The 15,518-nt window shown below is 35.7% G+C and overlaps 1 protein-coding gene across 1 annotated transcript in view; it reads left to right on the forward strand.

Moving 5' to 3' along the window:
* Atr (ATR serine/threonine kinase) overlaps positions 1 to 15,518 on the forward strand; it is a 97,474-nt gene that overhangs the window by 76,214 nt on the left and 5,742 nt on the right. Inside the window, 8 exon segments of the mRNA XM_051140721.1 lie at positions 569 to 801; positions 2,214 to 2,348; positions 3,714 to 3,914; positions 5,423 to 5,566; positions 8,563 to 8,713; positions 12,564 to 12,720; positions 12,817 to 12,970; positions 14,323 to 14,474. Of these exon segments, the coding sequence (XP_050996678.1) occupies positions 569 to 801; positions 2,214 to 2,348; positions 3,714 to 3,914; positions 5,423 to 5,566; positions 8,563 to 8,713; positions 12,564 to 12,720; positions 12,817 to 12,970; positions 14,323 to 14,474 (1,327 nt within the window).

Raw genomic sequence — 15,518 nt, forward strand, 5'->3', positions numbered from 1 at the left:
CATGTCATATGTACATGCTACACACGCGCGCGCGCACTGGAAAATAATAAAAATCAGCCAAGCGGTGGTGGTGCATGCCATTAATCCCAGCACTTGGGAGGCAGAGGCAGGGGGATCTCTGTGAGTTCGAGGCCAGCCTGGTCTACAAAAGTGAGTCCAGGACAGTCAAGGGTACACAGAGAAACCTTGTCTCAAAAAACCAAGAAAGAAAATAATAAAAATCTTATAAAATTAAATGTGAAAAAATAGGGAAAGATAAGCTATAGACTTTTAAAGTAATTGCAATTCAGGAATGGAAAGTGTAGTCTTTTCATTTCTTCATAACCCTAATACTTTGAAAGATGTCGGTTTAAGCATGTAATTTACCCTAAAACCTAAACAGATGATAAAAACAAGTGCCTCTTAGACCTAAAAACTTTCCTATTTACACAGTCTTTTCACTGAAAGCTAGCTGTGGGTATACAGATAATATATTTTTAAAGCTGTTTTTAATCACATTTTCTGTGAAATGAATTTATATACTGATGTTGTTTGTTTTTCCTGTCTTGAACTGATTTTCCACTCGTAGGTGGCCGTTCTGATCGTCTACAAATGAGAAATGATTTGGCTAAAATAAATAGTGTTCTAACAGAGCATGCAAATCGGTTAGCTCCATATCAGTTTTTGACTGCTTTTTCTCAGTTGATCTCTCGAATTTGTCATTCTCATGATGAAGTTTTTGTTGTCTTGATGGAAATAATAGCCAAGGTGTTTCTGGCCTATCCTCAGCAAGCAATGTGGATGATGACTGCTGTGTCAAAGGTAATACATTAGCTAGTCGCCACAGTGTCTTCTACCACTTATTATGGCATGTATTTTTAAAGCAAGTATATAAATACAAATTCCAGGGTTCTGGCCTATATTAAGTTAGTAATTTTTATTTTTTTTATTGTTGTTGGGTTTTTTTGTTTTTGTTTTTTTCCAAGACAGGTTTTTCTCTGTGTAATAGCCCTCGCTGTCCTGGATTCACTCTGTAGACCAGGCTAGCCTCGAACTCACAGAGATCCACCCACCTCTGCCTTTCAAGTGCTGGAATTAAAGGTGTGCACCACCATGCTCAGTCTCTAGTAATTTTTAATATTTTAAAAAATATTCATCTTGATTAAATATTTTGAGATACTTGCTGTATGAATGAAGTGACCAGTATGTTAAGATTAAAGACTTGAATACGTAATCTCTGAGCCATCTTTCCAGCCCTATGCTAACTTACTTTTCCTGCATGTTTTAATCCAAAGTCATGAAAATATAATACTAAAGTAAGGACTACGTTATTAGTGGGTATATATAAATTGATTAGTATATTTAGTAGATAAATTTTGTAGAAAAGCTAGTATAAAGGTAATAAGAAAATTAAAATTCAAACTATTCATAGCATTCTCTTGTAACTTTTGTGGTTTGTTTGTTTGTTTTGTGTTTTTCTTTTCTTTTCTTTTTTTTCCGAAACAGGGTTTCCCTATGTACCCTTAGTTGTCCTAGATTCACTTTGTGGACCAGGCTGGCCTCGAACTGACAGAGATCTCCTGTCTCTGCCTCCCGAGTGCTGGGATTAAAGACATGTGCCACCACTCCCGGCTTGTGTATTTTTCTACTCATTTTTTACCAATAAATTTTTAATTGAATTGACAATTTAATATTTTCACTTAAATATTAGATTATTAAATAACTAACATTAGATAAATGATATTCTTTGAAGTCATGTTTTTATAATTAGATAAAATTATAAAATAGATTTAACTTTAAATCATTAAGGCATTTGCTTTATTTTCCTTTTTTCTTTTATGCTATGTCTCAAAATATCAGATTGTTTCTTCAATATAGGTCCCATCAAAGGAATTCACTAGTTATAAGATTAAAAATTCTTATGACCCTTTTTTTTTTTTTTTTTTTTTTTTGAGACAGGTTTTCTTTGTGTAGCCGTGGCTGTCTTGGACTTACTTTGTAGACCAGGCTGGCCTTGAACTCACAGAAATCCATCTGCCTCTGCCTCCCAAGTGCTAGGATTGATTAAAGGCGTGCGCCACCACTGCCCAGCTTTTACAACTCTTGATGGTGTTATTGAATTGATTTCCTAGATGCTTATCATTTTAAACTTACATCATAATTATTCTCTTAAGTTGATTCTTTCCAATGAGCCTACATCTACAATTGTATTTACCATTTTTTTTAATTGACAGTCTTCTTATCCCATGCGTGTGAACAGATGCAAGGAAATTCTTACCAAAGCTATCCATATGAAAAAATCTTTAGAAAAGTTTGTTGGAGATGCAACTCGCCTAACAGACAAGCTACTAGAATTGTGCAACAAATCGGTACTGTCACAGATCTTAAGTACTTATCAACCAGTGTTAAATAATGTCATATAGAAACTTATATGTAATTTGAGCTTATATGTTTATGTTAAATTATATGTATATGTTAAAGATTTTAAGTACATCAGTATACATACATCAAATTAGGTCAAATAGCATATTTTAAATAGGTATCTTTGCATCTTTTCTCCCCCACCCCTGTTTCTTCATAGTGCTAGAGATAGGGCTTTATTGCTGAGATACACCTCTATGATTTATCTTAATAAATCTGTTTTTCTCTTTTTGTTTAGTTTGGTTTTTCAAGACAGGGTTTCTCTGTGTAGCCCTGGCTGTCCTGTTACTTTTTCTGTAGACTAGGCTGGCCTAGAACTAACAGAGATCCTCCTGAGTGCTGGGATTAAAGGTGTGCGCCACCACTGCCCAGCTAAATCTGTTTGGTCTTTTTTTTTTTTTTTTAATTTATAGCATATGTCCCTCTCCCTGATATGCTCTACATTTCTGAATTTTTCTGAAAATATATTTTAATAGTTGCCAATAATTTTAAGTAAAAAATATTAAATCAACCATAAAAATATATTTAAAATGCATTAAAGCAGTCTCTGATTATACTACTTTATCCTTAAGCTTTAAAAACTTGTATGTTAAGCTACATATATGATAGGAAGGAGAATGGAGGGTTTATGTTATTAACTGGTTGCCTTTTTGTAGTGTTGGGCATGGAACCCAAGGCCTTATGCATAGCAGGCAAGCACTTTATACATGAGCTCTGTCCCTTTCATGAATACACTGTTCTCAAAAGGATAGTCTTTCATTATTGCCATTAATTCTACTTGACCTCTGATGTACCTGACGCTAGGAAAAACTTATTCATTGGATACTAGCCTTATAAGTGCTTTGCATGTTCAAGTGCTTAGTTCTTTATCTGAAACTACAATTAGGAATTCAAGTTTTTTCTGGTTTTAAAGGGAGTCATACTTTATATTGGCTATTGTAACTGATGATAATCTGTTGGATTATCCCATAATCAAACACACATAGCATTCTTCTTTACACTAAGAAATTCAGTGTCATTTTGTTGCCGAATGAGATTTGAAAACCCAAAAAAGTTATTTACAGATTTTCTTATGTCTAATAGTAAATAGAGCTCTGGTTTCTACTATCTCCTTTGGTCATTAAAAACTCCTATAATAGAGGAACTGTTGTTTATGAGGTAAAAGAGGATTAAATGAGATGATTAAAAATACTCAGGACATTGCATGCTGCTTAACAATTGAAATTGTAAAAGTGAAATGGTTATTATAATTAAAATTCTGTAATTCAAAGTAAACGGAAAAATTGAAATACAGTATTTATTTGTTTTTTCAGGTTGATGGAAGTAATTCCACATTAAGCATGAGCACTCACTTTAAAATGCTGAAAAGGCTAGTAGAAGACTCAACATTTAGTCAAATCCTCATTCCTTTGCAGTCGGTTATGATACCTACTCTTCCATCAATTCTGGGTGCCAATGCTAATCATGACCCATTTCCTGGGCATTGGGCCTATCTTGCAGGCTTCGATGATGTGGTAAACTTCAGTTTTATATAACCATAGTAAAACTTTTAAAATATAGTTAATTTATAACTTCAAATAAGCTGAAAATCTAAATGAGTTTGTTCACAAAGAAAACCCTAGAAATGTAGAGAAATGAAATTGTCTTGTACTTTGGTATAAAGTTAAGTGATAAGGAATTATAACCAACCTAAAATTATGATTTTCACATGCTCATATTTCACTATGACTATTTCTCACAATTTTAGTTTTCTTTATTTTCTGCTGTCTTTAAAGAAAATAGAGAGGAGATGGAACACATACCCTTTTCTTCTGTTCCACACACCCACCTGTGAAACAAGGATTTAAATGTATGGTTTTTTGCTTGTTTGTATTTTTTGTTTTGTTTTTTTGAGACAGGATTTCTCTGTATGATAACCATGGCTATCCTGGAACTCTCTTTGTAGTCCAGGCTGTCCTTGAACTCACAGAGAACTGCCTGCCTTTGTCTCCCAGGTGTTGAGATTAATGGTGTGTGCAACTACACCAGGCTTTAATGTATGCTTATTTTAAGAAAATAGTACTAGAGTTCTTATAGGGAAAAGCTTTTGAAAACCCCGTATTTATTCCTAAATTTATATGGCTTAGGACATTTTAAAACTTTTTTTTTAGAACTATTTATATTATATATTATTACAATCATGTTTTGTTTTTTTTACTTAAGCAGGGTTTCTTTTTTGTTTGCTTTGGGTTTTTTGTTTTTGTTTTGTTGTTTTGTTTTTTGAGACAGGGTTTCTTTTTTGTTTGCTTTGGGTTTTTTGTTTTTGTTTTGTTGTTTTGTTTTTTGAGACAGGGTTTCTTTTTGTAACAGCCCTGGCTCTCCTGGAACTCTCTTAGCAGACCAACCTGGCCTCTGAACTCACAGAGATCTGTCTGCCTCTGCCTCCCCAAGTGCTGGGATTATAGGCATGTGCCCAGCATCTAGCAAATTACTTTCAATTAATAAATGTATTCTTTGAAAGCTTTATACATTTATATGATATATTTTAATAATGCCCTTTCAATATTATGCAAAATTGTATCTGCTTTGAAAGGACATTCTGAATATGCTTGTGTAAGTGTTTGTTTTGCTGACATAGTTAGGTTTATATATATTTTTTTAATTTCATATACATTCCTAATGTTTAAGAAATTATGTCCCAGGCCAGACGTGGTGGTGCACTCCGTTAATCCCAGCACTCGGGAGGCAGAGGCAGATCACTTTGAGTTTGAGGCCAGCCTGGCCTAGTCCAAGACAGCCAAGGCTATACAGTGAAACCTTGTCTTGGGGGGAAAAAAAAAGAAAGAAAGAAAAATTACGTCCCTATTCATAACAACCTTCTTTTTAGCTTCTAGGTAACTATAATAAAAGAAACGTTTTAAATACAAGTTTACTACATACTCTCACTTTTTTTATTATAATGATGCATATTTAATATTTGTAATATCTAAATTTAACAAAGAATTTCAGATTTGTCTTAAATACAACACTTATTATTTTTTAGGTAGAAGTTCTTTCTTCTCTCCAGAAACCAAAGAAGATCTCATTAAAGGGCTCAGATGGAAAGTTCTACATCATGATGTGTAAACCAAAAGATGACTTGAGAAAAGACTGTAGACTAATGGAATTCAATTCTTTGATTAACAAGGTTGGAAATAGTTTGCTTTTTAGAGGATTTAGTTATATTATTTTCATTATGTGGATATGTGCGTGCATATATGAATACATGAGTACAGGTGCCTGCTAAGTCCGGAGGCGTGGGATTCCCTGGAGCTGGAGTTACAGATGGCTGTGAGCCACCTGAGATGGGTACTGAGGACAGAATTTGAATCCTCAAAAAGAGCAGCAAGTACTCTTACCCACTAAGTCATCTGTCCAGCCTTAATGCTATCATTTTAGATTTAAAAATCTCATTGTTATAGTATTATTTTGCAATCATCCTAACCATACCTTTAAAAAATATTATATTAATATTCCAAATTGAAGCTATCTATTAAAGCATTCTCTCTACTTCTCCCGAGCCAGTCTGTAGCCAGCATAATTCTACTTTCTACCTCCATTAATGTCACCACTTTGGGTACCTCATATAAATGGTCTTTTTGGCTTATTTCATTCAGCAGTTTGTCTTCAAGATTTAGAATTTCCTTCCATTTAAAACTGAATAACATTGTATTAAAGAAAATTCTACATCTTTATCTACTGATCTATTATGAATGCTTGAATTTCTTCCACCTGATACTTGGAATCAGTATACCAATATTTTTTCAAGTCCCTCCTACCAGATTTTTGGGTATATACATAGATTGGAATTGTCTACTTCAGTTAACTTTTAACAATTATGATTTTGTTTTTAGAGAAGAATATAAGACGTTAATGAAAGAAAATATTTTCTGCTTCTTGGATCTGTATAAGACACTTTCTCCTTATCTAGACTTCAGGGTTTCTGTTTCAGTGCTGAAAAAAAAAAAAAATAGGTTCTGTTTTCCTATGACTTCACTGTTTAGAAGTAATCATTAGCTTTTTATTTTTTATTTTTCATTCTGTTGGTAAGTGCTTGCTATCTGACTCGCACAGATATGGGAAATCTAACTCAAGAAGTATTATACAGGAGTGATGGTAGTAGCACCACTTAGGAGACTGAAGCAGGAAGGTTTCAAGCACAGTTAGGCTACAAAAACTCTTGACCTTGTCATAAATATGGCAGTCGTCATCTTTACATAAAAATTCTATCTATTCAGAAACCAACGATCTCTGGTTTTTGTTTTTGTTTTTTAAGTCAAATACATCATGATATGTAAACCAAAAATGACTTGAGAAAGGATTGTGGACTAATGGAATTCAGTTTTTTATTAGTAAGTTTTACAAGTAAGACCCAGTCTCAAAATAAATAGGTAATTATATAGTCTTGTCTATTTTGAATTATTCTTCAGCCAGACATTTATAACCCTAGCATATTTCTTTACATTGATTAAAAAAAAAAAAAAAGAATTAAACCATGTTCTAGAAAGACAGAACTCTGTTGATCTTTCTACAGGCCTTTTGTCACACTTTCCCCATATTTCACTGCTTTCTCTTTAACTAGCAGAGTAAGTGTTTGTTCATTAGCATAGAAAAGATAGAATAACAGATAAGGGCCTTTGGTTTCGAGGTGGGGAGGGGAGCTTCTCTTATGGCCTAGGCTGGCCTTGAACTCTCTATATTGAACCTCTGATCCTCTTGCCTCCATCTTCTAAATGCTTGACTATAAGTCTGTACCATCAAGCTTGTGTGTGTTGTTTTTATGAACAGTTATAGGCTGGGGATATTGCATAAGAATGCTGAGGTCTGGGCTCAATCTCCAGCTTCCATTGCCCCTCTTCCCAAAATACAATATACTCTACACTTGGTTTAATTAACCAAATATATTTAAAAGTTACTACTCGGTGGTAATTTCAAAAGCAATATGGTGAGAATCACTTAAAATGTTACTTGGATAAATGTTACTTCGTGATGATCAAACCATTAATCCATTAATACCAAAACTCCTTCAGTGTTTTTCTGATTTCAGTGTCAGATGGGCTGGCTTTAGTTTGTTAACTTAGTCGTAATACATTTTATTACTGTTAAGGTATGTGGCCTCTTGTTAGCCAAGTACCCTGGTTGTAGAGGTTAGATACCAATTTGTACATGATTTTGTCATAGTTTCCTAGCATTGGTGACAACTACTTATTCTTAAAGGTTTTAAGTTTTTTATTTTTGTTGGTTGGCGGTGGGGCGGGGGTCTTTTGTTTTTGTTTTGTTCTTGTTCTTTTTTATTTTTATTTTTTATTTTGATATCCCAGACTGTCCTTGAATATGGCTGTGTAGGCAAAGATGACCCCGAAGTTCTGATGCCCTGCCTCCACCTCTTAATGCTGGATTTCAGATAAATACTGCCAGACGTGATTTAAATGATGTTTTTTGGTTGGTTGACCATGTTTCTGAAAGGAATAGGTTAATTATTAGAGAAATGTGCTTAGTTTCTTTCAAACAGTTTCAAAATTAATTAGTTAGTTAATTATTTAGATAGCTAGTATGATTTTTTAAATTTATTTATTTTATGTATATGTATGTATGTACACCTGCATGTCAGAAGAGGGCATCAGATCACATTATAGATGGTTGTGAGCCACCATGTGGTTGCTGGGAATTGAACTCAGGACCTCTAGAAGAGTGCTCTTAACTGCTGAGCCATCTCTCCAGCCCCACTAGCATGATTTTTTTTATGACTTTCTCAGAGAGAAAGTTAAAGTAACAATAAGGATTCTTACAGTTTTTAGATAAAATTAAACATCAGTCTCTATGCTTAAGTACTTAACATTAATGATATCCATAGTGCAGTAGAAAATAAAACATTAGTAATTTGTTCTTAATATGGTTACAAACACTACTTTTCAAATATGGCATTTTGTTACATTCATAATCAAGAATTAAAAAGATATTCCACTAGACATTTTAAGTTTTAGAAGTAGAATGAGGGACATGACCTCCTAGTTCCCTCCTCTGACTTTAAGAATTATTCATCACAGGATTGCATTTTTCCTAGGAAACGAAAAATATTTAGATATATTTGACATAATAGGAATTTAACTCTATTTTTTTTTCATTTCTATCTGTTTTTCTTAGAGCTTAAGAAAAGATGCAGAATCACGTCGAAGAGAACTTCATATCCGAACATACGCAGTTATTCCACTGAACGATGAATGTGGGATTATTGAATGGGTGAACAATACTGCTGGCTTGAGACCTATTCTGACCAAAATATATAAAGAACGGGGTATTATATTCAGTCTTATGATAGAAGTATATACCACGGGGTTGTTACCTACAAACATATGAAATAAATATATAATAAGGGTTTCTTTTTTGTATGGGGGGTTGTTGTGGTTATTTTGGTTTGGTTTGGTTTGGTTTTGGTTTTTCAAGATAGAGTTTCTCTGTGTGTGGCCTTGGCTGTCCTGGAACTCACTCTGTAGACCAGGCTGGTCCAACTCACAGAGATCTGCCTGCCTCTGCCTCCTGAATGCTGGTATTAAAAGTGTGCACCGCCACCACCCAGTGTGTGTAATAGTTTTTATCAGTCAGTGCATATATTTTACTTAGTCCTGGTGAAATTTATATTCTATATATAAAAGCATATAAGGGCTTCTTTCTTCCCTTCCTTCCTTTGAATCGTTTTTTTCAGTGGGAAAAACCTTTGAGGTAGTGTACAAAAAAAAAATGAACATTTATTTTTCTGCAGTATTCATTAGCAATTCTGAAATTACTTCATGTGCCTTTAACAATTAAGTAAATATCCTATGAATAATGAAAGTTAGTTTTTGCACTGTTAGAGAAATGAAAATATTTGGTTGGCTTAGAAGGCTGTCCTAACTTGGTAACTTTAGCAAAAATGATGTTGATAGTAATTAATTATAACCCATAAAACAAAATAAATATACATTCATATTTATGTAAACAAATACTTTCATAAATAGGTAAGTAGAAAACGGTCTTTATTATAGTAAAATTAGGATGAATAAATGCAGGACTGAGGAACTAGAATATTACTAACAAACACCATAGAAACTGATGTTATAGGCAATGATTATGAATAAGTTCTAATAATCCCAGCATTCATGAAAGCCAGGGTAGGAGGGTCATGTCTCCCATGGCTGCAGAGTGCTATCATATCCCAGAAATTTAAAAAGAAAAAATTAAGGCAAAGGTACGTTAAGAAACAGGTCATATCTGGTATCAAATTCTTTCTCTTTTTTTCCCCCTCCCCCAAGACAGGGTTTCTCTGTGTAGCCTTGGCTGTCCTGGACCCGTTTTGTAGACCAGGCTGGCCTCAAACTCACAACGATATGCTTGCCTCTGCCTCCCAAGTGCTGGGATTAAAGGCGTGCACCACCACCGCCCAGCCCTCAAATCATTTTTATGAGATAATTGTTAATTGTGATTATAATAGAAAAAAATAACTGATCAAATTGATATGTAATTACACACCTATTTTTTGTTGTAGTTTTTGTTTCTTTTTGATACAGGCTCTTACCATATAGATTAGGATGGCTTCAAACTCTGAGATCTATCTGCCTCTGCCTCCCAAAGTGCTCAGACTAAAGGTATGATCCACCAAATGACACCCCCGCTTTTTAAAAGAGTTTAAAATTTTTATTCATTAAAAATTCCATACATGTATACAATATATTTAATCTTTATCTTTTTAAAATCAGTGTATACCTATTCATTTGTGCAAGTATGGCAGACCTACAGTGTGCATGTGGTGGTCAGAGATGACCTGGGTATCAGTCCTTAACTTGTTTAAGACAGAATCTCTTGTCACTGCCGAGGTCAGGCCTTGAGCTTCCAGAAATTGTCTGGTCTCTGCCTCCCATCTTGCTCTGGGAGGACTGGGATGATAGGTGTGTACATTTACATTTAGCTTTATGTGAGTTCTGAGGATTTAAAATCAGATCCTCATGCTTGAAAGCACGGCAGTTTATCCACTGACTGCATCTCCTTAGTAGCATAACTCCCTAGCACAATTGTACTATAAGAATACTGTTGCCTACTTTTTTTTGGGGGGGGGGGTTGTTAGTGTTTCCCTGTATAATAGCCCTGGATGTCCTGGAACTCTCTTTGTAGACCAGGCTGGCCTTGAACACAGAGATCCACCTGCCTCTGCCTCCTGAGTGCTCAGATTAAAGGTGTGCACCACCACGCCCGGCCTATAGCTTGCTTTCTGATAACATTGCCCCTGGCAGGGCTGCCTTGTCAGGCCACAGGGGAAGAAGACATGCCCAGTCCTGATGCAACTGGATCAGCTTTGGTGGGTGAGGAGTCTCCCCTTTTCTGAGGAATAAAAGAAGGGGGAGAGGGAAAGAGGGACAGATGGTGGGACCAAGAAAGTAGGGAGGGGGCTACGATCAAGATGTAAAGCAAATAAATTAATTAAAAAATACCAGACTAAACCGGGCACGGTAATGCATGCCTGTAATACCAGTATTCTGGGAGGCAGAGGCAGAGTTTGAGGCCAGTCTGGTCTATAAAGCAAGTCCAGGACAGCCAAGGCTACACAGAGTAAACCTATCTTGAAAAACAAAACAAATCAAACAAAAAAAGAATACCTATTACTGGGTTATTGAATTAATTCCACCTTAATATACTCTTCTTAACCTGGTCCTAACTGTGAAAACTGTATTTTCATATAAGGTTATGTTCTGTAACATACTTTGGGGGGTTTGTTTTATTTTTTGAGACAAAGTCTCTCTATGTAGCCCTGGCTATCCTGGAACTTATTGTGTAGACCAGGCTGGCCTCACACTCACAGAGATTCTCCTGTCTCTGCCTCCCAAGTGTTGGAATTAAAGTTGTGTCCCGCCACCCCAGCTACTAACACAATTTTGTAAGAAATGCTATAACAAGTTGCATTGACAAATCACTATAGTATGGTTATTATACTAAGCATGGTATATATAGATCATGTCATTGTTATTAACAAGCCCCATTATCTAAATAACTAGTTTAAGTTCACATGGTGAACGAGCATCTTGGACGGAGAAAACCTCCATCAAATGTTAAGAATCCATCTTATAAATATGGTAGAACTATTCAGTGAATGAGGCTGCAAGTCTCAAACCATGGGCTTGTCCATAAGATTTTTTGTATCCAGATGATTTTTCAATCTAAGGTTATTTTAAGAATTAGTGACATGCCAGAAGTGGGAATGTTGGCACATGCCATCATTCCTAGCACTTGGGAGGTGGATTTCTATGAGTTTGAGTCCAGCCTGATCTACATACTGAGCTCTAGGACAGCCAGAGCTACATAGTAACGCCCTGCCTCAAAAAAATGAGTTACACGCCAGGCATTGTTGGACACCTTTTAATCCTAGTACTCAGGAAGGAGAGGCCTGCAAGTCTCTTTGAGTTTAAGGTCCAACTGGTCTACATGGTGAGTTCCAGGCTATCCACAATAACATAGTGGGACCCTGCCTCAAAAAAGAAGAGTCAAGAACATTTTGGGTGTAGTGGCACAGACCTGTAGACTCAGCACTCAGGATGAAGAGGAGGGATTACTAAAAGTTCAAGGACTGCCTGGTTTACAAATTAAATTCCTAAGTTCCAGGTTAGACCTGGCTATAGAATAAGATTTGGATTTAAATAACAGTAATAGTGGCAATCCATGAATTTCATAGACCAGCCTTAAATTAGTCCAGAGGACCAGTTTGTCCTTTTTACTGGGAGTTTGGTTTACCCCAGTGTAGTAACATCCTGACCACGAGAGCTTACTATGATTTTAGTAAGAATGGTAGCATTTTCGCAGTCCAGAGTGATCACTCACACCTGAATTTTTCTGAATTTTATATTCTGGAGTTATTTGATCATAAAATGGAGGGGTTTTTTGTTTACATTAATTTTCATCAATAAGAGGCTATACTTTTGATAAATATTACAGAAAAACAGTAGTTTGTTATTTTGTTATGCTATCAAGTTATAACCATTTATATGTACGATTGGTATTTTTCCATTCTTGCTTTTCAGTTGGAGTAAAAATTGACACTTCCTTTCATATTTTAACAAAAATTATTTTTGCTTCTTTTCTCATTTGGCTGTGTGAAAAATTAAAATCATTCTGCTTTGTAGGAGTGTATATGACAGGAAAGGAGCTTCGCCAGTGTATGCTACCAAAGTCAGCAGCCTTATCTGAAAAACTCAAAGTATTCCAAGACATACTCCTGCCAAGGCACCCTCCTGTTTTTCATGAGTGGTTTCTGAGAACATTTCCTGATCCTACATCATGGCAAGTTACCTAGTTAGAGTTTAATGTTTATTTTTAAATTTTTTCTTTTCTTACTAAACCTGGCACAAGTATTTGACAGGCATTGTATTTCTTTAGGTACAGTAGTAGATCTGCATACTGCCGTTCTATTGCAGTCATGTCGATGGTTGGCTATATCCTGGGGCTTGGAGACCGTCATGGTGAAAACATTCTTTTTGATTCTTTCACTGGTGAATGTGTACATGTGGACTTCAACTGTCTTTTTAATAAGGTATGGTTATTCAGTTAATTGTATATATTCTCTCAAATTTTCTTTCCCCAATAACCGTTCTCCCTAGCTATACCTTTAATCACAGCTGCATAACTCTGAGAAGCACTTAACTGGCTTCCATCAGTGGATCCCTTAGGAAAGCTACTTAGGATCCAGAAAAGTTAGAAGAATGGTATATGAAAGCTAGCATAGGTTTAAGTCTTGACTCAATTACTACCTATGTGAACTTGGGCAGATCATTTCATTTTACAGAGACTTGGTTCCATAAAGCTAGAGTTGTTTAATATTTCCATATTTGACAGTACATATAAGTCTGATCTAGGTTAATGAAAGGGCCAGGCTAGGATATAGTCAGAAGTAGAGTACTTACCCAGTATGTGCTAGGTCCTGAATTCAAGCCCTAGCAACTAAATAGTAATAACAAGTACAATAAACAGTACCAGAGTGGATCCTTGGGAGCAAATTAGGGCTAGTGGGTACATCTCAGAACTTCTGTAATCTTCTACTATTATAACTCTGGAGGAAGACTAGAAGGCCATCTCTGTTTCCTTTGCTCCTGTCTGCTTTGGGTTGTTGTTAGCTATCACAGGAAGATGAAAAAGACAATATACATACAGATCAAACCATACAAAAGGAAAATTTACAATAACTGTTTAGAAGGAAAAAAGACATAGGCTAGGCATGATAAATAATGTCAGAAAATGAACAGCTGGACTAAGTTGTTTCTTTTCCTATCTGAGGCTAAAAATCTGTGGTCATTTCCCCTTCTATTTTAAAGTAATAGTTGAGGAAAGAAATACAGACATGAGAAGAGTTGCATATTATGTTATTGAGAGTAAATACTGAATGTATAAATAAATTCCATAGTAATATCCAGTATGCTAAATTGGACAAAGTGAATCCATTCGTCTTTTTGATCTTATCTAAGATTAAGCCATGGTTTCAAATTGCCCAGAGGGGAAGGCATGTGGCTCTTGTCAGGAGATGGCTGTTCATTTACAGCTTATTATGTCTCTTCCCTAAAGAAGTCCAGACATGAGTTTCTAAACTCTTTGAGCAAAGGTTTTGGTTTTTTCTTGTTGCTCTTGTTGCTTCATTTTTATATTGTTTTTGAGGATTTATTTATTAATTATGTATACAATTCTGTCTGTGTGTTACACCTGCACGCCAGAAGAGAACACCAGATCTCATTGTAGATGGTTGTGAGCCACCATGTTTGTGGTTGCTGGGAATTGAACTCAAGGCCTCTGGAAGAGCAGCCCGTGCTCTTAACCTCTGAGCCATCTCTCCAGCCCAAGCAACAGTTTTATAAGTTTATTATTGCCATTATAATAAAAGTATATGCTTTTCAGGGAGAAACTTTTGAAGTTCCAGAAATTGTACCATTTCGCCTGACTCATAATATGGTTAATGGAATGGGTCCTATGGGAACAGAGGGTCTGTTTCGAAGAGCATGTGAAGTTACACTGAGGCTGATGAGGGATCAGAGAGAGCCTTTAATGAGGTAATTACCTTTACTTTGTAAATGATCTACTAGTGACCTTGAATGTAAATACTGGTAGTTAATAACCTTTCTTTATATGGAAACCACTCTGTGTTAGCTAAAGTATATTTTTAAAAATAGTAACTTTAGGCTTGGCATGATAGTCCATGCTTGTCATCCCAGCACTCAAGAGACAGAGGCAAAAGAATCAGGTAAGTTCTAGACCATTCTGAATGTACATACTGAGTTCCAGTCCAGTCGGTGCTACAAAGTTAGTTCTGTCTCTCTCTCCTCTCCTCTCCTCTCCTCTCCTCTCCTCTCCTCTCCTCTCCTCTCCTCTCCTCTCCTCTCCTCTTCTCTCTCTCTCTCTCTCTCTCTCTCTCTCTCTCTCTCTCTCTCTCTCTCTCTCTCTCTCTCTCACACACACACACACACACACACACACACACACACTTTTCAGTGGGTTTTGGTATAGTCCCATAATTACTCATTCATTAGCATTCTCTAATTTTAAGATATGTTTAACACCTGACACAAAACACTTCTGTGGGCACTGACATTCATTCTCAACTTCTTCCTCCTTTCCACTTCCACTAATCTACTCCCTGTCTCTGGATTCCTTATCGTGGACATTTAATGTTAGTTTGATCATATAACTTGTTACCTTTTGTGTCTGTTCTGTAGCATTAGTAGTTTCAAGGTTCATCATGCGTAAGCTCTTCATTCTGTTTAATACAATTTTTAACACCAAGTAGGGTTCTTGTATATGAATGATACCATCGTTATGGAACCATCAGATTATAAGCATTTGTAGTGGTTCCACCGTTTAGCCATTATGGACAGCATAGCTTTGAACTTTAGGCTGAAGCTCCATGTGAATGAATATTTTCAATTCTTTTGTGTATGCCTGGGAATGGTATTTCTGAGTCATGATACTTTGAATAATCTTCAAACTTTCTTCCAAAGCAGTTTAAAAACTATAATTCCATTAGTAGTGTGTATGGATTTCCATTTCTCCACATCCTCACCAACACTGAAAATGTCATTATTATTTTAACCATCCTA

The sequence above is a fragment of the Acomys russatus genome, chromosome 32, assembly GCF_903995435.1.
Source record: "Acomys russatus chromosome 32, mAcoRus1.1, whole genome shotgun sequence".
Taxonomy (NCBI): Eukaryota; Metazoa; Chordata; class Mammalia; order Rodentia; family Muridae; genus Acomys; species Acomys russatus.